At 45.9% G+C, this 24,248-nt stretch overlaps 1 protein-coding gene across 7 annotated transcripts in view; it reads right to left on the bottom strand.

The window, feature by feature from the left end:
• Nucleotides 1–24,248, bottom strand: part of slc4a2b (solute carrier family 4 member 2b) — a 31,824-nt gene that overhangs the window by 4,770 nt on the left and 2,806 nt on the right. For 2 of the 7 annotated variants that reach the window (XM_053412445.1, XM_053412447.1), the window contains exons 2-14: nt 14,992–15,163; nt 7,594–7,762; nt 7,249–7,469; nt 6,223–6,347; nt 5,222–5,439; nt 3,506–3,642; nt 2,011–2,191; nt 1,785–1,920; nt 1,174–1,577; nt 895–1,079; nt 582–795; nt 293–499; nt 3–151 (exon numbers count right to left, since the gene is read on the bottom strand). In XM_053412445.1, coding sequence (XP_053268420.1) covers nt 3–151; nt 293–499; nt 582–795; nt 895–1,079; nt 1,174–1,577; nt 1,785–1,920; nt 2,011–2,191; nt 3,506–3,642; nt 5,222–5,439; nt 6,223–6,347; nt 7,249–7,469; nt 7,594–7,762; nt 14,992–15,051 — 2,406 coding nt within the window. In that variant the 5' untranslated portion in view covers nt 15,052–15,163. Of the gene's footprint in view, nt 1–2; nt 152–292; nt 500–581; nt 796–894; nt 1,080–1,173; nt 1,578–1,784; nt 1,921–2,010; nt 2,192–3,505; nt 3,643–5,221; nt 5,440–6,222; nt 6,348–7,248; nt 7,470–7,593; nt 7,763–12,635; nt 13,077–14,991; nt 15,164–20,287; nt 21,315–22,851; nt 23,018–24,248 lie in introns of those variants that run through there. The other 5 variants (XM_053412448.1, XM_053412449.1, XM_053412446.1 and 2 more) reach the window with 5 other exon arrangements.

Raw genomic sequence — 24,248 nt, 5'->3', positions numbered from 1 at the left:
ACACTGTAAAATGCTTCCTCAAAAACGAGCAGGGGTCCAGAGAAGCCCACGACCAGCAGCGGCTGAGCCCCGAGCAGGCAGAAGATCACGCCCTGAATGGAGGTCGACACAATCAGCTCAGAAACACCGATCAGACCGTCCGTCTTCTCACCTGCAAACAACACACACGCAACACATCAACACCACAATGGACACAAGCAGGGTGTTAAGTTTCCCTGATAGACCTTCTCACGGGGAAAGCATGGAAGGGATTTGACAGTTCACACGAAGGTTCAGCTCCTGTGACACTCACCGAGCAGGCCTCCGAATGTGATGGCCGGGGAGAGCGCAGCAAAGTAGATGAAGATGACCGCAGCCATGCACTGACTGTTGAGGGCGTCCTTGAAGTCGCTGACGTACTTCGGGTAACGCCGCCTCACGTCGTGCACCAGGCCTCCGAAGGGCTTTCCTGTGCGCTCCAGAGGGTCGGCTGACTTCTTCAGAGGATCGATGAGGGACTCTGGGCGACAGGGGAGAGGACAGTGTTAATCTTAATCTTAAGAAAGAGAGTAAGTCATGGTCCGGGAGTTTCTGATGTTTACCGTCTTCTTCGAGGCTTATCGGCTCCTTGAGCAGTTTGACTTCCTGCTCCGCCCTCTTGCGCAGCATCTCCCGCTGGAAGCCGGCGACGGAGCGCAGCAGCTCGTCTCCTCCCATGTCCGACGGCGGCAGCACGATGGAGCCGTCCAGGAAGCTGTTGATGGCGTTCAGCAGGTCCTGCCTCTCATCGGCCAGATAGGCCACCTCGTGGAATTGCTGGATGATAATTCAGCCACAAATAATAAGTAAAGTGAGGAGTTGTTTTGATGTTTTTCTGTGTTTATGTGATTTGGGGTTTATCTTTATCTCGCTCACCTTGTCAGACATCAGCGTGGAGATGGAACGTCCTATCTGGTGGTAGTCAATGCTCGTGGAGGGGGGGCCCAGCATAACAAAGAGGAACCTGACCGGCACAGGGACCTCGAGGACGGACTCCAGCTCCACCGCCTCCAGCAGCCGCACAAACGCCATGGTGGGCTGCTCCAGGAAGTCCACACTTCCTAGAAGACGGCGAGACATAACAGTCAATGAAAGGTTAAGGAATGTGAGTGAGTTTAAGTTGTTCAGGTGCCAAACGTCGGGTTAGTAACTCACCCACAAGGACAACTGTGGCCTCTGCGTTTTCAGGAATCTTCTCCAGCAGCTTCAGCTCATGTTTGGATTTGGAGCGATGCATGCCGGGCGGCAAGGACGACTCCTTCTGCTGAGAGCAAACCGGACAGGGAGTCAGATCAGGAGAAAGACAAACATCAGTGATTGAGATTGTTGGGCCAAACCTGAGCTCTAGAATTACCTGTCCCTCGTGCTTCTCCATGTTGATGCGCGTGTCCGTGTCCACCGCAGCGTGGACGGTGCCCATGAGCGGGTCGGTGACAGACGGCTCCGGCGGATGGGCGTGGTTGGCACCGTGGTTGGCACCGTGGTGGTAGTGTGCCAGGCTGGCGGCGGAGATGTTCCTGGGGAAAGCGCTGGTGTGTTCTTTCTCGTCGCTCGGGTGACTAGGGGAGGCAGGGAGAGGGTGAGAGAGGGTGAGAGAGGGTGAGAGAGGGTGAGAGAGGCAGCGACCAGGCGTGAAGCCTCCTAGTAGCAGGAGGTGTGCAGCCGTTCGGAGGAGAGACTTTAACACACAAACTGGTTCACGAGTGTGTGGCCCTGTTGTTATTCAAAGGGGCATCATTGCGGCCTCTGGGATTAAGACAGATCACCTGTGTTTAAGCAGCAGGGCCCTCAGGACGTTGGCTCGGTCTTCAGCTTTGATCTGATCCGAGATGATCATCTGCTCCACCACTTGATGAGCGATGCCAGGCAGGGTCTTCTGGTCCAGGCCCAGGAGCACTGCCCCTACACACAAACACACACACACACACACTGAGCTCTGTCTTCTACGAAAGGACTTCTCCACACACACTTGACTCGGTTTCTCCCTCTTACCATGTGAGATGGTCTTTCTGAGCTCCAGCAAACTGCGGAAAGACAGAGACGCCACGTGAGGTTTCCCCCAGCGGTCCGTCTCCTCCTCCACGTCCTCCTCAAACTTGATCCAACGAGCCGTCTCCTTCCACTGCATCTCCTGGTTCTTGTCCATGGTCAGTTCGTTCAGCTCTACAAACACCTACAGACATCACACATGGGGCGAGTGAGACACGGCACAGAACCTCTTTACCATCCAGACCAAACAACATGCATGATCAGTATGTGCACAAAATATACCACCTCATAGCAAAAGCACTGTTTAGTTTCCCAGTGGATATGATCACACGTCAGGAGCAATGACTTCAGAGAAGCATTTTTCTATCTTAGCATCAGAAAACAGACTTCATGCTTACTGGGATTCTCCAGGTTATTATCCCTTGATAAAAAGGCCAATAACGCCAATAATGGACTCTGCCTCTCTTAACTCTCAGCATCATGTGTTAACTGAACACCATGCAGGTCAGTCACAGTCCGGAGTGAAATCAAAATGTCCAAAAATCCCAGAATTTGCCGCCATGTGCCGTTAAACTCCTGCTGCATGCCAGTGACATCACGCTCACACGAGTCGGACCGGACTCTGGCCGGTCACCCAGCCTCACCTTCTGGTACCGAGCCATTCGACCGGAGGGCATCACGAAGCCTTCTGGCCGCGAGGCACTGCGGTACAGAATCACCGGTAACGGCTGGAGGAGCGAGACGGTGCAGGAGAGGACTCAGACACTGACACAGAGGATGGGACCCTCACCACCACACACATAGCTAACAGTCCCAGAGAGGACACACCTGACAGGGACCTGTCGGGCTGCCGGGGGCTCGGAGGACTGTATGAGAGAGAGTGTGTGTGTGTGTGTGTGTGTGTGTGTGTGTGTGTGTGTGTGTGTGTGTGTTAATAAAACATAGCTCTCTCTCTCTCAAGAGCTCCCAGTGTCTGGTTACTCAAGCTCCCCTCTCTCTCTCTCTTTCTCTCTCTTCTTCTTTCCATGTGTGAAAGAAAAGAACTCTTTCATTCATTTTTAATTGTCTCCATCCCTCCCGGTCCCATCCACACAAAAAAAGAAGAAGAGAGGGCTGCACCAAATGTGACAGTGGAAAACAGGGAGGGGGGGGGGGGGGGTCATAATTGAGGAAATTATAAAAGTCGGGATGAGAAAATAAAGATTCAAACACGAAATATTCTCCCACTCATCAAACTGAAAGTATATTAAAAGCCCCCCTCAGTGCTGTTCTCACCTCTTGCTCTGGAAAACTGGGACAAATTATTTTTAGATTATTTTTCATGGTATTTAAAAGAACAATCAATTAAATGAATTTGTTTATTTTATTACTTTATCATCGTACATTTGGATCATGATTAATTGGTTCCATCCCAGTGAGCCTCTTAAAAGACCCTTTCCCAGTCTAGCTGTGTACAGTAAAGCTGAAGAGGCTGTATGACCAGTGAGTAATGATTCACCTCATGTGGGCTGTGGTCCTGCTTGCGGCTGCGGCTGGTGGGCTCTTTGTGGTCTTTACTGGTGTGCACCACTTGTCCCTTGGTGCTCTTTCTGACCAGGTGTCTGCGCATGCCGGGGACATCTTCAAAACGATGACCTGGTGGAGAGAGAGGAAACGCGGGGGGGTGAGACTACACCCTTTAACAATTTAAAATACATTTAAAAAGCAGTTATTCCCAAACACAAATCCTAAACGTGCAGGTAGTTTGCTCTGCTCAGCGTGTTTTCTTCAGCCTGTGACACGTTGACCTTTCCCCCTGAGTTCAAGTCTCAGCCCAGGGACTCACACAGGGGGGGCCACTTCTCTTTTGTCTCAACAGCCCCCACAGCAGAGAGTAGGGTTACTCATGGTGGCAGCGCACCGGACTCTGAACAGGTTGCTGAGAGAGACCCTGGGTGGCACCGCGGGCACAACTGTCTCTGTCAGGTGTTACCATCTAAAACATCTGCACTCTGTAAATGAGCATGCAAATATAATTTCACAATATCGGAGGAGGCAAAAGCTGAAAAGCAAGGATAGAAAACTCTTCGTGAATACCGGTCGTCTTACCTTCATCGGCGCTTGTGAATTCTATGTAACAAACCGAGACGCGTTTGAGGGTCTTCATCAATGTTCATCTATCCTCTCCTCCCTCTACCTGGACCTGCACAATCCTCAACTCTCACTGAGAAGGTGCATTGTCAAGTTGCTCCATGATGAGTCCAGTAGGGTGCAGTGGAATGGGGCCTGACTGGCGTGGAGCTCTTGAAGGAGGGGAGGCAGGACAGCGGTGGGCGTTGGGTGAGCGCTGGCACGGCCTTCTGTCTACGTGACCCACTGGAACCGGACTGTGGGACTTACGCTAACGTTTTGACAAGATGGGAAAGGTAGTAATTTCTTGACCGGCGTCCGACCCCGAGGAGACTGAAACCATCAGAAAGCATCAGCGAGCCGAGGTGTGAATTGGCTCAGGTTGAACGAAAGAGGGAGGGACAGAGATCTAATAATTCCTATTGTTGAGCAGCAGCCAGAGACACAGACTTTCCCAGGATGATTTACGGTGGCGGGAAGCAGATAAAAGAAGACACAAAGTAACTGGTGTCTTCTTTTGAAGCCTCGTGACGACCGAACACTGCAGCCGGAACAATATCGAGCCAGTTCCTCAAACTGCAGCGTCTCCATCCTGCGTCTGAGGCAGTTTAACTATTCCACTCGTTCTACTCCACTAATAATTAGAGCTTATGAACTTGGATCCCGGTTTCTCAATTAGCTACCATGATGGCCCGGGCCCGGGTCCAGGGGCCTCAGCTGACAGCAGGAACGGCTAATTTAATTATGCGAGCCTGTCTGCCACACTCTCTGATAAGCTGCTGCTGTCCGCTGAGGGGTCAGCCGCCTGACGTAAATCTCCCCGGCCCTGAACACGAGCCCCCGCTGGGCCGGGGGGCCCGGGGACGGCAGTGCAGTGGGGAGCCGACTGCAATGTACAAGGGGACTCGAGGTGGCCCCCAGCACACGCACAGATATTCCTGGAGGAATCCAGACATCAACAAAGCCAGGACTTCATAACAGTTATTATTCTAATCACATAACAATGCAGAAGTAATGAAGCTACAAATTATTAATTGGAATCCGTCCAAGATTTTGTGAAAATTTGAAAGTAAAAATAGTCTTTAGAGATTTGGTGTATACTCACTCTTGATGCCGTCCAGGTCGGCGGAGGCCAGGGTCTGCGCCTCGCTCTCGTCGGTGGGGATGCGCTCGTACTTGGCCTGCTCGGTGCCCGTCATGTTGCCCGTGCGCCGGCGGTCTTGCAGGTCGTAGCTGCGGCTGGTGGACGACTGCCGGGCCAGCGCTATGTGTTCAGGTGGTCCTGACTGGGAGGGACTGGAAGTGTCGGATGTGTCCGGCTTACTGGAAAGAGAAGCAGAGAAACCAGGCGGCTGATTTACTATTTTCCCCAAACACACCTTGTTTACTATTAGAAACTTCCAATGCAAATTGACTTTTCATTTGCTCTGAACCACAAACACACCCTTTACTGCTCTTGTTTATCATAACTTTAAACAATTAGCAAGTCAGCGGTAAAGTTAAAGGTCGCCTCTTGATCAAGATATTTCACACTCCTGCTGATGCTCCTTCTACAATACACACGATTAAATACTCTAACAAAACTCTCAGAACAGAGTGAACTTACCGTCCTTTTCCTCCGGTATCACTTCTCTTTCAAGACGCTCGCTTTCCCTCAACTTTCTACCGATGGTATAAAATTCCTCTGTGACTCTGTCCCTCTCCGACGGACTGAAAACCAGCAGCGTGCCTGAGCAAATGCAGCTTTATCCCAGCTCAGATCTGAACCCTCACGAAGTGGAGAAGTAAATGTCATAGGTGGAGCCTGCGGCAGCTGAGGTGTGTTGTGCCCTCTGGAGCGACAGGTGATATATGGGTCTCTGAGGAGAGGATTACTCTGGCCCATCAGATCAGGCCCAGCAGGCCCAGCAGGCCCACTGGATGCCTGAGACATGGTAACGTACAGTGTGCTCCCCGCTGACCAATAAGACATTGTGTGCCTGAGCGCTCTAACCCAATCAGAACAGCTGTGTGAACCCTTCAGCAACACGGCAAATAGGAACATTACACAACCGCTGCAGCAGGTAAAGTTTCTGTTTATTTACTGATTCCAAGAAGTGGACTCACTCTGTGGAAGTTCCGTCCTCAGCGTCTGCTCCGACACCGGACTGTGGGACGATGTCCAGCGATCGGGCTGCGTGAGGGCTCTCTGGGCCCCGGGTGGATGAAGGGTCTTCATCGGACACAAAGAACTGTGGAGGGGAGGCAGAGTGTGAGAGCAGAGGATGGACCCACAATGTGAACGGAGAAACAATAGTGGAGAATGTGTGGATCCGGTGAAGCCTTAAGTAAAAACATTAACTTACCGTCAACCACTGTTTAAAGTGCTGTGCATATTAAGTGACAGATATATCCAAACAGTGAAACTACGAATTAAACACAAGAATAATACAATTCAAATTAGGTTTTTTGTCTAAAATATGATTCTATAAACTGGCGACGGTGAAAACTCCCTAGTTACACCGTGATCAGGTTAAATCTGGTCCTGTTACAGCCTTTTGATTCAGTGAAGTATCATAATAACCAAAACACGAAACCCCCCGATGAATAATTCACACTGTACTGAAATATTCATAGAGGAAAATATAGTAACGACACGACAGTGAGAAGACAATGGGCCATTTGTTCTGCTTCACATTCCTGAACGGCCGTGTGACGGAATGTGATGCAGATAAAAAACAGTCGCTTTACATTAACAGGGGTTCTGGTTCTCTACGGACAGTTTGAGACACTGAAGGGAAACACGATTTTAAAAACACAAGCAAGACACGCGTGTGGCTAAAATATCAGTTTTTTTGTATCCTCTAGTTTGGAAAACAGTGTCATTGTGATGTGTGTTTGCAGAACGACTTAAACACAGTGTGTAGTTAAGTGATTCAGTCCGAATGTCCTGATAAGTGATCGATGATTCTTGCAATTGTGAGTTTAACGTCTCGCCAATTTGCCAAATGACAGATCTGCAGCCTTCATTGTTTTACACGTTACAATAAACTGCACATTTTAAGGTTTTTGATTGTCAGTTAGAGAAATTAAAATGTTCTGAATCAAGAACTAAACCGTCATTATAAGACTTATAAGAAGCCAAAGCATTACCTCCACATCTTTCCCTCTCTCTGAGTCAGATGGAGCAGAACTTGCCGCCTCCTCCTCCTCGTCCTCTTCATCCTCTCCCTCCTCGATGGGGCCACTGCTGGAGGCGTGGCTGCTTTTGTGATCCTTTTCCTTCTTCCTCTTCTTGCCGCTCTTCTTCCTGCGTCCCTCTGAGGGCAGCTTGGACAGAGGCCGGTGGATGTGGTGAGACGAGTGACGGTGGTCTGCGGAGAAGATGGAGCGGAGATGAGACACGATGATTATAGCAGGTGCCATTTTAAATGTAGAGCTTGGTGAATGTTAAAAGTGCAAACAGCAACTTTGATCTGTGTGTGTGTGTGTGCTTACATTCAATGTCCTCGTCATGGTAGGGGTGGTGCTGCTCATCGGGTACCACAGACGCCGGGCTGAGGATCTGCTGGAAGCGCTGGACGCCCAGAGCTTTGTTCAGGTCCCCATCGTCCTCTTCCTCTGGACGTGGAGTCACGTGTACTGACGAGCTAGAAGGGACCTCTGGCTGCAACACAAACAACAACAGAACACATAAGTAAAAGTCACCACCTCCTCAAAACCTGCTTTCGAAACAGAATTGTGTGATCGCCTTTCACTTAAACCGACACTAGAGGGCGCTGTGGTGCTGTGACCACACCAGAGTCAGGGCACCATATGAGGAGTCATCCAACTCATGCATTCTTGATAATAAGCTTTAGATTAGAAACAACGGCCCCCGAGCTTCAAACGGCTCCTTGATTTCCACGCTGTGCTGTGACAGGGATCATGTGAGTGATAAGAGATCTGTTTTCCTGCAGCAGGACGCGTCGCCCCGCTGTGCCCGGCTCTGCTGGTGGGTTGTTGTGATAAGGATTGTCTGGAGTGATGGGTGGAGTTGATGGACTCGGGCTGACGGGGTTGTGCTGCAGACTCCTCGCCAGAGAGTAACTGTTGCTATGCCTCAGGTCCCGCGGCGAGCCCGACCTGTGGAAACACTCAGGGGCTTCACGTCTACTGATGCGCCCTCGGGTGGTTCTCAGGACAACCCGACGTATCTGCCATAGATTAGATTTTCCACAGAGCAGCAGGCAGCCACAGAAACCACCTGATGAAATATAAATATCTCTCCTCCAACCTGCAGCCCCTGCTCCATTCAGGGTCAAAGTCACACTTCAGAAATATAATGTATCCATAACAGCAGTGATAGAACCCGACTGAACTTTTTTGACGAGCGATACAGTGACAAGTTATCACGTTTCACATTAAATACTTTCACCGAAGGGAAACATCCCCTTTGAACATATCAGATGTTTCATCATGAGTAGCTGCTGCTCACCCAAAGAGGCGGAGTGGGAGTTTTTCTTTCCTCTCGACCCCCTCGCTAGATATCTGTGCTGTTTACACATGGACTACACTCACTGTTTATAATATAGTTGGATAAAAGCTCCATTGAGACCATCTACAACAGTAAAATGCTGCTTATATACTGATGCATCTGTATTAACAATCAAATAACTTGATACATGATAATACAACTGTCAAATAAAGTATTTTTGCACTCCTCATTGTGATGTTTTAAACATGTTTTGCTGATAACACAGCTACACTTCAGTAAACTTTTGCTAAGAGATGGTTTTACGTTACTTTACTGTAGAGTAATTTAACTTACAAGAAGCAGAATTTAAAAAAACACATTCTCTCGGGCTTCATCCACCACTGGGTCATGCATGTTCCACTTCCAACACGTTAAGCTCATCAAATCCATCAAGAAGAGAAAACGCGCTCTGGTCTCACTACACTCACCAGATGTTCACGAATCAGGGAATGTCCGAAGAACGTGTGAAAACCCGACTCCCATGACCCACACGGCCGTGCAGCTTCTTACCCTGACCTGTTGTACATGCCACACACAGGTGACAGGAGGAGGAAACCCTGCACTGGGCTGCAGAGCTGCTACAGAGTCAAAGCAGAGACGTCTCAGCCTGTTTGTTCAATATTGACCCAAGGTTTCAATTCCTCATACGGCCATTTTTCTGACAGACCAACAAAGACATGGAAGAACCAACCTCAGAGACGATGCAGCTCTTTGCAGCCACAGATGACTCTCACACAGTTTCTTTATATGGACTTCCTCCTTTTAAAAAAAAAGGCCTCAATGGAAAATAAACTGCACATTTGGAAATAGATCAAACGTTTGTAAACGAGAACCTTTTTCTGTCAATGAGTCACCCTGCGGTCACATGACATCTCAATATTTAAGTGAGCGAATCAAGAAGCTGAAGACCACATATCCTCACCAGGTGACCATAAGCCCTCTAAGCACTGCTACACAATCCGGAGGTTGATTTTTACTGAGCTCTCATTCATATCATGGTTTCCCAGTGAATCCCTGGAGGTGGGAGAGATGCGTGAGGGATTCTCCAGGAGGTGAAGTCTCCACAGTCAGAACCATGTGCACAAAACAAGCAGAGGAGAGCCGAGCGAGAACAACAGGACTGACCCGAGGATGAAGGAACCTTTGAGTTCAGCGAGGAGCTCCAGGGACTTACCTCGCTCATGTTCCCGTGAGCTCGATCACAGTCGGTGGTTTTTGGAGGCAACAAGCGTCAGAGCCCTCCACCATGACAACACTGGAGCTCTGACACTCAACGCCTCGATTAAGAAGTGCAGGGGGGGGGGGGGGGGGGGGGGGGGGATATCCCTCTGCCCCTTCTTATCAAAGCCTCGTGATACCCTAATCAGAGCCCTATCGGCCAACCTGCCACCTTCGCCAGTCCGCTCATTGTGCCAGGGCAGAATAAACAACACTTTGATTTCTCGCCTTGAGGACACACGCGGTCTGAAAGGACACGCCGTGTTTGAACAGCTCGGAACAAAAAACCTCACGTTGACATTCATCTCCACATTTTAACTTTGACCGATGAAGTCTAAATATTGACCGAGGTGCTTTCAGTCAATGCGCCTTCAAGGGCAATGTAAATGAACAGGTACTAAACATCTCACACTCTTCAAAAGGTGAATTTATGATGGCTAATATTGACCGATGACATAATAAGAAACAGGCCGGAATGAAATGGATTTTCCATGTTGGTTGAAAAGCACAGTCAATCAATTTCTATGTGACAAAAGACTGAAACTAATATTTGAGCTGGATGGATTTGACAGGACAGGACGTTTTTTAATTGCTAAACTATATTAAGTCAAATAAAACAGCTCGTCAGTCTCCGTGCATGATGGGAGCTTTTCAACAGAGCGTGATTCAATAATACACTTCAAGAGGCTCATTCACCACACTCATCCAATCGATGCATTAGATTATAAAAACAACGATTCAGCCTACTGTCATGCATTTACACTTTTGAACCCTTATGGTTTATGCAAAAATGTCAGCACCCCTAGAGCTCGATGGCTAAAATGGCCAAGATTAGCACTTGAAATTTCAACCCAAGGAATAAAGTCAGCTGTAAAACAATCTGTAGAGAAATAAAGATAATGAAAAGTTCATCTTCTGAAGGAGCAAAAGTTTCTGTGAATGTGCAGTGTCAGCGTTTCCTCACGGGGTGACGGAGCAGAGGGAGATTATCTGTGTCGTGAGGTCGTCTCCAATCCCACACAGTCAGCACTGGAGGGGAAAGGGTGAGATAGGGCGGGAATGTTGTGGTGATCACGGCGTCGGACTGTGTGACTGATGAGTGGCTGCATTACTTCATATCTTAACACCAGTCTGCAAGCAGATCCCAGCGGCTCAGGGCTTCTGATTATGATTACACGCGACAGAGGTTTAACCCAGTTCTGTCCCACTTGTGCATTACACAAACAGTGATGGTCACAATTCCTCCCATTGCATTTCTACTATTTATTCAGCTAAAAATCAAATCAAATCTAAACTTTCGGCCAAAGACAAACAGAGCATTCGCCTGAGATACTGTTTTCTCCCCTTTTATCTCAGCCGAAGATGTGATAATATAATTGAGTCAGAAGATTCTGCAGAGACGACCACACGCACGTCACAGGAAGTACATGAGGTTGTGATAGAGACGAGGGGGGGTGTGAACCTACTGATCCCCACTGAGTCACCGATACACTTGAACCATAAATGGATGGAGATATGAAGATGATGATGATACACCGTGACAAAGCAGAATCCCAAACCTAATCCATTCAGTTGTTTTGGTCTAATCTAGCTGAACAAACAATCATTTAAACCAGGCAAAAAATGGAAAGGTAAATAAAGCCCCTCCTCTATGAAACAACATTTAAATCCACTAAACATTGATTTATATTTAGACACAATAATTGATTTCACGCCTAATTTTTTCCATCAAGATCCACTAATAATTCTCTGGGAAATCGCAAAAGCACCTAATCTTGCAATGCCAAAGAAAACAAAGATTTAAAAAAGTCCTTTCTTGGCCCATGTTCCACCCTTTCACCAAGTTTCCATGGATATCGATTCTGTAGTTTATTGTGTAATCCTGCTGACAGAGGAGAACAAGTTTCCTGAATCGTGTAAATTTAGAGAAGTTGAGAACAAATCGCGTTTCCCCTCCGTGTTGCCCTTATTATGACGAGTTTAGAAAATCTATTTTACATGAACAAATGTTCTGGTGCACAGATGATGGCAGATTGGAATGATCGTTTTATTTGACTGTTTACACACGTTGGCTTTATCTTTATTTCTAAATCTTGGGGGAAATAGTGTTTATTTTTCTGTTATTGTTATTTATGCAGCTCTGGTTTCTGATTTCTCTCTTTTTTCTGCTCTCATTCTAAATAATTATGTCTTAAGTCTGGACACAGAATGTGCATGACACAATTATAAATATCACTCCAAATCAATGTTTGTTCAATCTGTACTAAAACAAACAAAACACAGTTACTGGCAGCTCGTCACTTTTCAAAAATCTGAAGTTCATCTGGAATGTTTCCGAGATTCTCAGTTTGTCACCACATGGTTAAAAATCACAGGTAAACGTGTTCTGTTCTCCTGTTGGGAAATATTTCGTAATCCACCTGCATGCGGACATTAGGGGGGGGACTAATCAGTGACACATTAAGTCAACTGTGGTTAGTTTTAATTATAACCTTAGCTTACTAATAACTGGGGAAAGTCGTTCAGCTGTTGACAAAGCAAAGAGACACCGGAGAGGTTCGAGCACTGGACTGAACGTTAACCAGCGTCAGAGTTCGTGCTGAGGTTAAATTCACCTGAAGAAGCAGAATCAGGATACACATCGGGCTCAGAAAAACGTCTATTTGCACTATTCAGGATAATGTATAACGACTGGCCGGGGATGATAAGAGCGAAACTGAATGTCACACGCACAAACAGAAAGCCAGCCATGCTTTAGACGCACACGTCACGTGAAGTCCTCTACGCTGCAACTGAACACACTCACCTTCAACGCATAAAGATAATCCATCATATAACACACAGGAGCAGAGCTGCAGCTTGGAGCATAGATAGAAAACTACACTGTTTCTGATTCTCTGGTGTCAAGATTCAAAAGGTAGAAGTGCTGCAGCCTCTTTCCTGGAATCCGTTTCCCACTCCAGTTCCCCCACGTCACATGACCGGGGCAGATCTTCAGGGTAGGGAGAAGACGTGACTCAGTTTCACAATGCTGAAAAATCTAAACAGGATTGTCTGAACTCTCCCCGGCCACGCACACAACACACATTGTTAAGGAGATAATAATTAACTTGGTGCAGTTGGAGGCGAGAGGAACAGCCAATAACTGCGAGGCCAGTGTCACAGAGCAAACATGTTTTTATCTTTACTGAGCTTCTTGAACTCAGGGCTTCCTGCTGGTGAGTCTCATTAAGCCGAGTCACACTCTCGTCCACTGTGTCTCCGAACGTTGTTTGTCTTTCCCGGCTATAATTAGCTATAGAGACATGCAGATTATGAACAGGCCTGAAAGAACATCCCTGAGGGAGTCATTCAACACCTTCACCGTGAAAAAATTAAAAGTCCAAGGTCGACTTAGCTGCTGTGGGATGTTCTGCACAAGGATGGGCCTTGCTGACCTTTACAGCATCTAACCTTGCTTTTTATGTGTCGTGACATCATCACAGCGTTTTCTTTTTTAATTTCTAAACTTGCATTTTTTTCTTTTGTTTGTTAAGTTTGTGCCTGATATTGTTGACATATTGTTGCCCCCCCCCCCCTTTGTTTGTTCGTGGACATATGTCAAAAAATAACCCAATGAGCTTTGGCGTGGATCTGGACAAAAGGATTTTCACCAATTTCCCTGGGAAACAGTCATAGATCTTGATGAATGAAACAGGTAGAAATGAATAAGGGGACTGTGAGCGTGCTCTGCTGACTGCCATTCTAGTTTCAAGATGAAAATAGGAGGAAATAAAGGGTATTAAACAGCCCCATTCATAACGAGAGGGTGTCATTCTGTGTTAAAAGGGCAAAACAACTCGTTAGACACAGTTAGATCAATGACCCTTCTGTCTTTCTGCACATCCATCGTGGGTCCGCGGTCATGGATCCATTTCCACCTCCAACAAACTCTGCATTCTCTTCCTTGACAGCCGGGATAATGTTACAAACTCGAACAACACACATGTTGTCTGGTGGCCGAGCCCCTTCCAGACTCCGGAGCAGGTAGAGCGTGTACGCTGGGGCTGTCCAGGGTGGACAGTTGGGGAAAGGAAGCAACTGACAGAGCACTGACAAAAAGTGCTACGCTAAGAGAAAGCTCACGTTTCCTCGAAATGGGGTCAGAGGGAAGAGCAGAACAATGCTGATGCTGCCGAGGGAAAACCGTGAACAGGACGATTCAATCAGAAAATGTACTGTCACTTTATCATCTCTCCAAGAAGCCTCTATCACTCTATGTCTCATTCAGCCAACAGCACAGTGACTGATCATCCACGCCTGATGGTCGACAGCGCAGGGAAACTCAAGTCAGAGAGCATGAGGTTTGAGGTGGTGAATCAGAAAGGAAAACACAATAATATTCCTGGAATAAAATAGGCAAAATAACTCTTGGAATTCATTAAACACTGTAAACTGATGATATCTTTGCAAAATCAAACTATCCCTGTGTGGATTCTTCCTTTAGGCTTTTGATATTTTCGGCCTCAGTATCTTAATGATCCGGAGATGAACTTCTTGTGGAGATCTCGAGTGGAGGAATGCAGCTTTCCCCTTGGCCGCTGACCAGCTGCCCCCCCCCTGGGCTTTGCCAGCCATGTTTACTATATCACATCAATCCCACCACGCAGCCGTGCAATTATGTTTTTCATTACCGTGCGCCAGTATTACTTTAGCGTTTCCAGCCTCTGGCAGCCCGTCAAGTTAAAGAGAAGAGGAGGGAAACTGCGTTAGTTGTGGGACAGCTCACTTTCTCCCGTGCTCTAATGAAAAGGGATAATTCAACAGGCGTCCCTCTCTGTGCGGATCTGAATAGCTTTGGAGCTATTCTGAACATTTTTTAATGTTGCTGTCATAAGAGCATCAGGGACCTGGCTCCGAGAGGCGACTAGATTTGTACGTACATAACCTCGGAGGGATCGGCACATCCAAAGTACACACTGCGATGCCAGAGTGGAGGGAGAGAGCTGAGGCAGCGTAAATGTTGCAGAATACGAACCACAGTAAAGGCAGGTTTGGAGCTGAGGAGTCCATGAAACGATCACAATCTAACCTGACCTGGTTGGTCACCGAGTCGGGCTCAAGCGTTCCATTGTGCGGCTGATAGCGGTGCCCGGACTGGACAGACTGAGGCCAGGACTTACATTGTGAATGACCGAGGCCACGGCATCTGTGATCTGGTCGGGAGTGCCGGGGTTGCTCATGGCTCAGCAGTGGAGTTGCTGCTGGAGAGGATCTGGAAAGCTGGTGTGGATCCGCGCGGCTTTAGCCCTTCTCTTTCTCACTGGGACTCAGACAGCTTTTGGGCAGCATAACCTGGAGACAGACACAGATCCGAGAGTTAGCTCACATGAAGCCGGAGATTCATAACTTACAGGCAGAGCAATATAGCTGTGGGCAGGTAATCTCTGAATATGAAGCGTGACCAAGAAGTGAAAGGACTGCTGTACAGTTTATTACAGAACATTGGATTTGAAATTAAAATAATATATTTGAGGTTTAAGGTCTGAGTTTGGGCTCACAGGATGTTCACATTCATATCTGGTAAACAATATAGGACCTTAAGCCTCTTTTACACCACAATCTTCAATATTAGGACATTGCAGCAGGAGTATGATCATAAACACACATGGATGATTATAAACATACATGGATAAGATTTTAAGGCAAAGACATTGGACAGTTTATCTCACGGCAAAAATATCCTGGAACAAGCGAGAAGAGAACATTGGTGCAGAGCAGGTCAGAGCATCGAATGGAAATATACAAGTGTGTTACTTTCAAAGGATCATAAACCTCAAAAGGATATGAGATGAAATATAAAAACTTAATTATGATCAAGATTATATTGTATTGTGCAAAATAGTTTTCACCCACGAGACCACACACCTTAGTGCTTTGAGCTTAATGCTAACTCATTAGCACTAAACACAAAGTACCGCTGAGGATGATGGGATTGGTAGTTTTGCAGTAACAGTACATTTTGATCTAGTTGTGGCACTGGGGGAAAAGTGAGTTTTTACAGTTCATCCTCTTGGACAGCGGTTCCCAAACTAGGGGTCGGGACCCCCTGGGAAATAAATATCATTCTGGATAATGGGGGGTTGCTTGTCTGTTGTGGTGCAGTTATTTTTGGGGGTCAGGGGATGAGAAGTTTGGGAACCTCTGCTCTAAGTAAAGTGGATGTCGCTACAAAACTTCATGGCAATCTATCAACTTGCTGTATAAACACATTTCAGTCTTAAACAAAGCGTATCGACCAACAAACAGCTGCCTCCCCTGAGCTTTCTTCACTCCTCTACATGGATACAAAGAACTGATTCCTACAGTTTATCTGACGTGGTTGCAGACATCTAAACAAGTCGGACATCTTGAACCTGAGTCAGGTTTGCATGTCACAGCCAGTGGGCTGAAATTCAAAGCCGAGCTAAACACACTTCACTGTCCCAACACTGTCCGTACTGTGACTCCAGTCATCTAAGAAGTAATCAACAGTTTCAGGATTTCCTGGAAGGCCCTCGAGTACCTTCGAGACCGGGATCCCACTTCACAGACACTAATGGCTTCAGCTAAATGTCAGATCTGTGATGTGGTGGAAAAACTTTCAGACGGTTGCATTATACTTCAGACATAACAACAACAGCGGCAGAGGAGGCACAGGCTTTTATAAACAGTGACCCTCTCGTGGTTTGTCATTGTGTGAGTTACGATCTGAAGACCTGCAGAACTTCCCCACCGCCATTCAAGGTCATTAACCATTACTCCGATAAGAGGCAGATAACACAGTGCTACTGTGTAGAGGAACCTTTGATAAGCACAACAGCACGCGCCTCAGCTAACCTCCACCTCGGTCATTCCAGAGTCTCCGTTATACAACTGCACTGCAGGAAGAGAGATAATCATCACTCAGCAGCCGGAGAAACTCGGCCAGAGACAGATAAGAAGTCAATGGAAATACTACAAGGCGACAATAACATAGAGAAGTAATGAGTTGAGCTCAGAGATTTAGAATATAGAGGGTCCCGCCCCCAAACCAATCAGATGATGCCATGTCACGGCTGTCAACTCAGCCATGTTTGTCATTTATGATAATTAATATTATTCTAATTATTATCTTTTATTATAATATATAAACCCTAAACCGCCTCATTGTTAAATTGGAGATTCAAATAAAAACACTTGTAACATAACTTATTGACATTGATAAAATAACCGTTGATGTAATTGAGATTTATTGTTGAGTTTCTATAAGATTTGCATGAATGAGTAAAAGTAATAGTAGTAAAAATAATCCAAATTGTAGAGGATGTATTGCTAAACACAATATTATTAAACAAATTGAAGCAAACAAGAAAAAGAAACTTGTTTCAGAGTTATTCTGATATTTAGTTTAGTTGTGAAATCTTTCTCAAAGTGTCGCTCCAGTAACATTAAGGACAGAGCGACGGTTCCCCTCCAGGCTCACAGCAGAGTAGAGCCCTCTTCAGAGTCACGGTTGGAAATCAAGCTCCCTGGCAGCAGCTATCAAAGAAACGATAAGCTTCCCTGATGCCTGAGCACAATCATATCAACGACCTTGCCGACAGCGAGGGACTTCTATCTACGTTACACTGAAGAACAATCACTGACGAGAGATGTGGTACCACGAAGGAGCCGGACAGAGTGAACTTGTATTCAGACGAGGATTAAACAAAGACATCACCTTCCTCAGGGACCCGAAACTGAGAGCACACCGCACACCGTTCTGGCACCGCTCTACGTTTGCTCTGCCAAACCACTTATCAACGCACCAATTGTTAATTACAAACCATCAGCTGTTCCCGTGCGACAGAACAACGTCAACTGGTTGGGGACATTGCAATCCGTGTATTGATTTTGATACAGGAGACACTACATTAGCTCGGCGTGCTCGGAGATTACTTTCTCAGTAAACCTAGACCCCGGCAGCGTGGAGGAGGCTGGGCCGGCTACACAGGGATAAAGTTACAGAACCCTGGGATCCTGGGCAAAAACCATGGGAACCAGCTTATCTACCTCCGGGCATGTCTGTAATAATACCGTTAGGATAACAATAATGATCAGAAGAAAACAATAATACCAACCGCAATCGCCCGAGTAGGCACGTACATTTAAAAACATAAAAGGTACAATCAGAGGGCTGCAAAAGAAAGAACTGATTGTTCCTTGTGTAATATCTGAATTGCCCAAAAGGACGTGGACGAGTGCTGACGCTGCATGAGGAAGTGAGGACAATATGCTCAGTGTCTCTCCTGGAAGAAGTTCATCACGTCTTCCAGGAGTCATCGCAGTGCGCACACCTTCCAAACTGTTCCTCAAGGAAGACGAGGCGTGTGGCGTGTATTTTTCCTCCAGACTTCAAAACCTTTCCATGCTAGATTTAGTCACATCCCCAAATTGTGCACACACAAGGGTTTGGGAAAACTAGCCTTCAGGGAGGAAGTAAGTATGAAAACAGGAAGAAGGCAACTGCTACACACGGAGCCTTGTCACAAGCAGCTATAATCGTTTAAAAATGGAAAGATGGCCGTGTTTCTAGTATCTATATTTTGGGACATTGGACAGAGTTAACTGAAACACACATGAAAAATTGACCTGGATCTATTCACCTGAGCTAACCAGCTAACCCAAAATGTCTTCCCTGGGGCATTACAGTTAACTCAATGTGTGACAGCCTAACAAGCTGAGCTCTCATCGTCATCTGTCCCTGGGACAGAGAGAGGGGACGGGAAGATCACAGATGACAGCCAGGTCAAGTGTGTGAAGATATCAACTCTCTTATAATAACAAACAAGGAGATTTACACTCCTCCGTTATATTAATCCTATTTGACTGATTTAACAGCTGACAGTGTGTAACCCGCTCTTTATAGCTTCTGCAGTAACAGAGCAGTGGTTCACCATCTACAGTCCGATCATATAAAGTCTAAGTTCAGCTGAATGTCATCAAAATGTTGACATATGGCTCATATCTTGAGACGTAGGCATAAGATCAGGTCAGGAAGACCAATGTCCTGCTTTTACTTAGAATATAAAAGGTATTTAGAGAAAATTAAAGGGGAGTAGGACAGAATTGGTGAAAATAAATCATCAGGAATTAGCCTGGCATAATAAGAAATCATCTGTTTCCTCATAGTAGCATTGGGAAGTGATGAGTTGGCACAAAATCCCCACTGAACATCCCACAAAAGGTTAAATATGACCAGACGCTGTCAGATTTGTTTGAATCTAAGTCAAGACCTGTGAGTCAGAAAGGTTAATTTGGTTCTTGATGGTCTTTTACTGTCATCTCATGTGACCTTTTGGGTTAAAAATAGAGAGAAGGTCCACAATTCCTCCTCATGAGGAGATTAACGTAAAGGAGTGTGACAGTCACACAACTGGACGGAGTTCACGAGCCAACACCAGCCTGCATGCGACCGGAACCAGTGATCGGCCTGGACACTCAAACCCAGGCCCGGCTTCAGGCGCCAGCACTGCTCGTGTCTGTTCAGCCACAGACTGAACGCTCGTCTGCAAATTCCATCAGAGAGGCGTAATTAAAGATCAGTTCAATAAAATACACAAACTGACAATAAAAACGTCTCTGTGGAAACGGAAGCTTGACGTTCAAACCTGGGACACACGGGCCTGGAGGACGACAACAGATTTAGAGAACTGGGTTTAGAAATAAGAGTGAGTGATTTGCTTTTGTTGAGCGGACAATGCATTATTAAATAGAGTGAAAACAAGTGATTGTGTAGTTGTGATAATCCAAAGTGACGTGGAGATAATTTGTTGTCTTTTTATCTCACACAGTGACACACAGGAACATTCTGAACGCTGCTGTGACTTTCCAGGAATAAACACTTTTATCGTATGTGTGATAGATATACGCAGAAGATGATAAATAAGGAAATAAGTGTTTTGATGTCGCAATAATTCATCAATCAAAGCCATCAATTCCAAAAACATTGAATTTTAAAGCCACTAATTTCTGATTTATAAAAGTGGAAAAGCATCTTGCGCCTTGTAAAACTCAAGTGGTGCATTTGGAGAGTTTCTCCGCTGTGCAACCTGTTGAGCTTGATTTGTTTACAGCCGCTGTGGCTTCACATCATCATCATCATCATCATCATCATCATCATCATCATCATCATCATCATCATCATCATCATCACATCACGTCCGAGCCTGATTCAACTCAACTCCTCAATCAAGTGGATTGTTAAGAAAGTTTGACACTAACAGGAAGAGTTCTGTTAAATTTGATTGGACCGGACAAACAGCAGCTCGGCTCTTCTAATTAACGACCTACATAACATGAACAATAGATTAAATCGACCATAACTGCACAGAAAATCCACAAAGTGACCAAGAGGATCAATTGAAACAAGACAAGTGGGTAAGAAACATAAGAAACGAGTCCATGACTGTACCATACCTTTGTGTGCTTACTGCAGAGAAGCCACCGCAGACATTGTAGAGCAATTCTGAACTCTGCTGTGAAGAGCAACCCGGTGCTGGTCAGAGTGCAGGACGAAAAACAAACAGAGGGAGAGAGGAGAGAGAGATAGGGAGACAAAAGAGGCGAGAGTCAGAGATGTGGCGAGTCCAGCCCCTCGTCGAGCTGAGAGCTCCCTCAGACCAACATGCACCAACTGATAACAGCAGCCTTCCTCCTCAGGATTATGTTTCCTCCTCCAGCCTGCTGACAAGCAACCATGTGACTCCAGGACCCACTCAGCACTGAGTCAGAGGAGGCGGCTGCTCAGACCCACACACACGCACACTTGTTGAAAATCAATCCCAAAGGTTGTTATCAATCTCTAACGTCTTTGTTGTACTTTTTATCCCTCATAAGAAATCAGTGTCTACCTGCAGCTCCTCATCAATTTCTACCTCTTTTCCCTTTATCTGCATATTTACCTGCAATTTTGCTAAATAAAATGTAAATCTAGGATCTGGGGTAAAATGATAAAAAAAGCTACTTTGCAAAGATATTGTTGGACAAATTAAGGTTATGACCTGATGATGGTGCCAGAGAGAACATGTTATTAAAGCTTTTCAAGAGGAAAACGTTTTCCTATTTCATTGCAATTCCAATCAATCAATTAGTGTTGGAGAGATTTCTTTCAAAACCACAAATCTGAGTCTCTTAGAGATCGTTAAATCTATCATGGAGACCTTGAGTAGACACATTTATGTGGACACCAGTATTATAATACACTACTTGAGATAAGAAATAATCAAAAGAGTCTTCACAGCACTCAACAGTTATAAACTTCCCCTGGGTTCGGGTCTAACATCGGACGTAGGACGTAGTGAATGTAATTTTGACGTGCGTCATAATCTGACTCCGGCTCTATGACATGTAAACAGAAATCTGAACGGGACACTCGACTAGCAAATAATCTAAATAAGGTCTTGGTGAGAATAAGATCAACAGTCAGAATATTTCCATGTAAACACAGACAATGTCTGTTTTGTGCCACTTGCCCACGGACGTGGAGCCACGGTGCTGTCACGACTGCACACGCATCAAACATGTGTTGTATGGTCCTTTAATCACATGAGGATTACATGTGTGGAAATACCGTATCTATTCTAAAACTGACTATTTCAGTCCACGGCAGTGACAGAAAGTTCCTGTTGCGACACAGACAGTGATCACCAGCTGAAGAAGGACTGTCACAAAAGCCTGGTTTACCAGCACATTCAAGCAAATGATCATTTACGGTAAAACAGACTGCAGGACAGAGAGTGAGTCAGTAGGAAGTCGAACATTGGACAACTTCTCTTCTCAAGAAGGGCATTGCAACTTGCCAACATGTTTATAAAGCTGAAGAGGATGTTTATTCATTTGTGAATATGACTCCTCTGTTCATGAAATGAGCAGTAAAGCAATAACGTGTCACCAAATATGTCTTTAATTATTAATCGGTAATGACTTTCAGTGAAAGTGTGGATGCAGAAATGTCCACAGGTAATTGAGAATAACGTCCATCAGGTTTGAATGTTTTCACCTAGAATATGAGCCTGTTCTGGTAAAATATCAGTTTTGGTGTAAGTTTAGGGAATTTATACACACCGGGATGCCGCGGGTTCTTAAGGGTATTTGGCTTTGGAAGCAATAACTTGTCATATACTGGAGGAATCAACACTATTACACAATTAATCCCACCCAAAGTCATGAAAGCCGCTGGAATAATTGTGTTTTGCAGCGAACAAAGCACAGTCCTGTGATCTAAACAAGTTGCTTACCCCTTCGCCAAAAAAGTGCTGCATTCCACATCAGCTTACATGAGCCTTAGGGCTAAAGAAATACCCAACCCCCGGAGGAGTGTGTGTCCGTGTGTGTGCATGTGCATATGTGTGCGATATAATTGTTTGTCCCCAGGGCTTTGGACTCAGTGTGGAGTCACATGCATGTCTTGCGGGGGAAAAGAAAGACAGTCAAGTCAAGTCAAGGCCACAAGCATCTACAGTGGAAGTCCACTTCAAAGTCAGGGGGGCTTTCCTCCATCCCAGCAGTGGGCTGATAATAGCTTCGTCTGCTGTGGTCAACTGAATTGCGAGGTGAGACTTCATGCATGCAAGGACGAGCTGCAGCTTTGTCTCGACCACGAGCGTTAGACACACTCACTTCACAACACTTCACCTGCACAGAGAAGAGACACTGTCTTCACCCGTTTGCTGCTTCGCACAATTTGACGGCTTTTAAATTTCTTTGGCGAAACGTAGAAATCAAGAAGATCCTCGTGTACATTACAAAACAACTTTCTCTGCTGAAAGATTTCAAAAGAAAAAACAAACATGAAACATTATTTTTCTGCACAATAACATCCCCTGCTCAGTTTTCAAGCCATTATCTCAAACGTTAACACAACTCGGGAAAATTCTCCCTCCAGCTTCCTGTTATTCTTCTCTCCCTCCGAGTCTAAAACGAGGCCATGTTCCCGAGACACAGAGAAAAACTAACTAGCAACTGAATTGAGAGAAACTCACCAGAACCGAACCCGGTGCTCTCAGCCCGTGGAGCCTCCTGATGCAAACACTGCCCTCGGAGACGCCGGATCCCTCTGACAGCTGCCCTGTCGGCCTGTGTCTCTATGGGGATTTGGCAGTGGTGTATGTTGATAGCTGTGCCTCTGTTGCCTCCGAGTGTTTAAGCCTGAAATAGCGCAGCAGTTTAGAAGTCACCCAGCCAAGTCCCTGAGCCCTTCAACATGCAGACATCTCCACCTCCCCGCCTCGCAGCCCAGTGACCACACGACCCCGCTCGGGGGTTTGGCAGCGCCCGACACTTCGTCACGACTGTGCTAAGTTACTCTTTGTGCAAGCAGCCACTGGAACGTGTCCAGTCTCTCACACTGCTAACAGCTGCACGGGGGTCAGCGTATGCCTCCTCATCTATATCTCTCTGTGGCTCCCAGTGGCGGCTGTGCTCAGGGCTGAGATGGCACCTGTCTCGGGGGTGAAGAGGGATTAAAGAGGCAGCTCACATAATGTCAGTCCATTGTTCTCTCCACCTGAAGAGAACCGAACAAAACACCCCCCAGTCGAGCACTTCTATATCTTGAGGGGGGTTATGGTGCACGGAGAGGCAGGTCAATATTTTAAAATAGAAAATGAAGTTTTTCCACAGGAATTTATCCTCAATGCAATCCGTCGTTTGTTCGATTTTTGAAAAGAAGTCAAGAAGTCAAGTCCAAATTCATTAAAAATGAATTATTTGAAGCTCTAGTCTTAATATCTGACTTCTCACAGGTAAACCATTGATTCTAATGATTTCCAAATAGATGTTTATGTTTCAAATGCTGTATTTTCCCTCGTTTTATAAATAAGTACATTGTTATCATTGTAGGAGTCGCTCTTATTTTTCAGGTCTATGTAAAGTTTACCAAAATTCTGACCTATTCACATATGGGTGCGTAGGTTCACATACTTTAAACAGAGAGGACGTGTGACTTGAAAGGAGGTCATCTGCTTCAAAGTGGAGAAGCCATCCCTCAACTGAGGAGGTCAACGACTCCACCACCAGAAATACTGTCCTGGCGTCTCTTCCGAGGAGATTTAACAACCAAGCATCAATGTAGCATGAAGGTATGTATTTAAAAAAACGAAAACATATTTGTGCGGACGTAGCACAAACAATTGTTGTTTTCACTTTCTCAGCTGGTATATCGATATCTGCATGTTTTTAACCTCCTCATATCTGTCAGGCTCTAGACATCAGTGGTGTGGATACTGACCCCAGATGAGTTAAATACCTGGGTCAAGTACAACAGGTCCTGTTCTTTCTTGGCTTATCTTAGACTTCATGTATTATTTATTAGACAGGAGGTTTACTGGGTTTTTTTATATCCCCCTGTGCAGCTGCAGCGGTTTTGAAGGTGCGGCAC

This window comes from Pleuronectes platessa, chromosome 20 (assembly GCF_947347685.1).
Source record: "Pleuronectes platessa chromosome 20, fPlePla1.1, whole genome shotgun sequence".
NCBI lineage: Eukaryota > Metazoa > Chordata > Actinopteri > Pleuronectiformes > Pleuronectidae > Pleuronectes > Pleuronectes platessa.
Note: the sequence above shows the minus strand (reverse complement) of the source record. Positions and strands in the feature narration are given on the sequence as shown.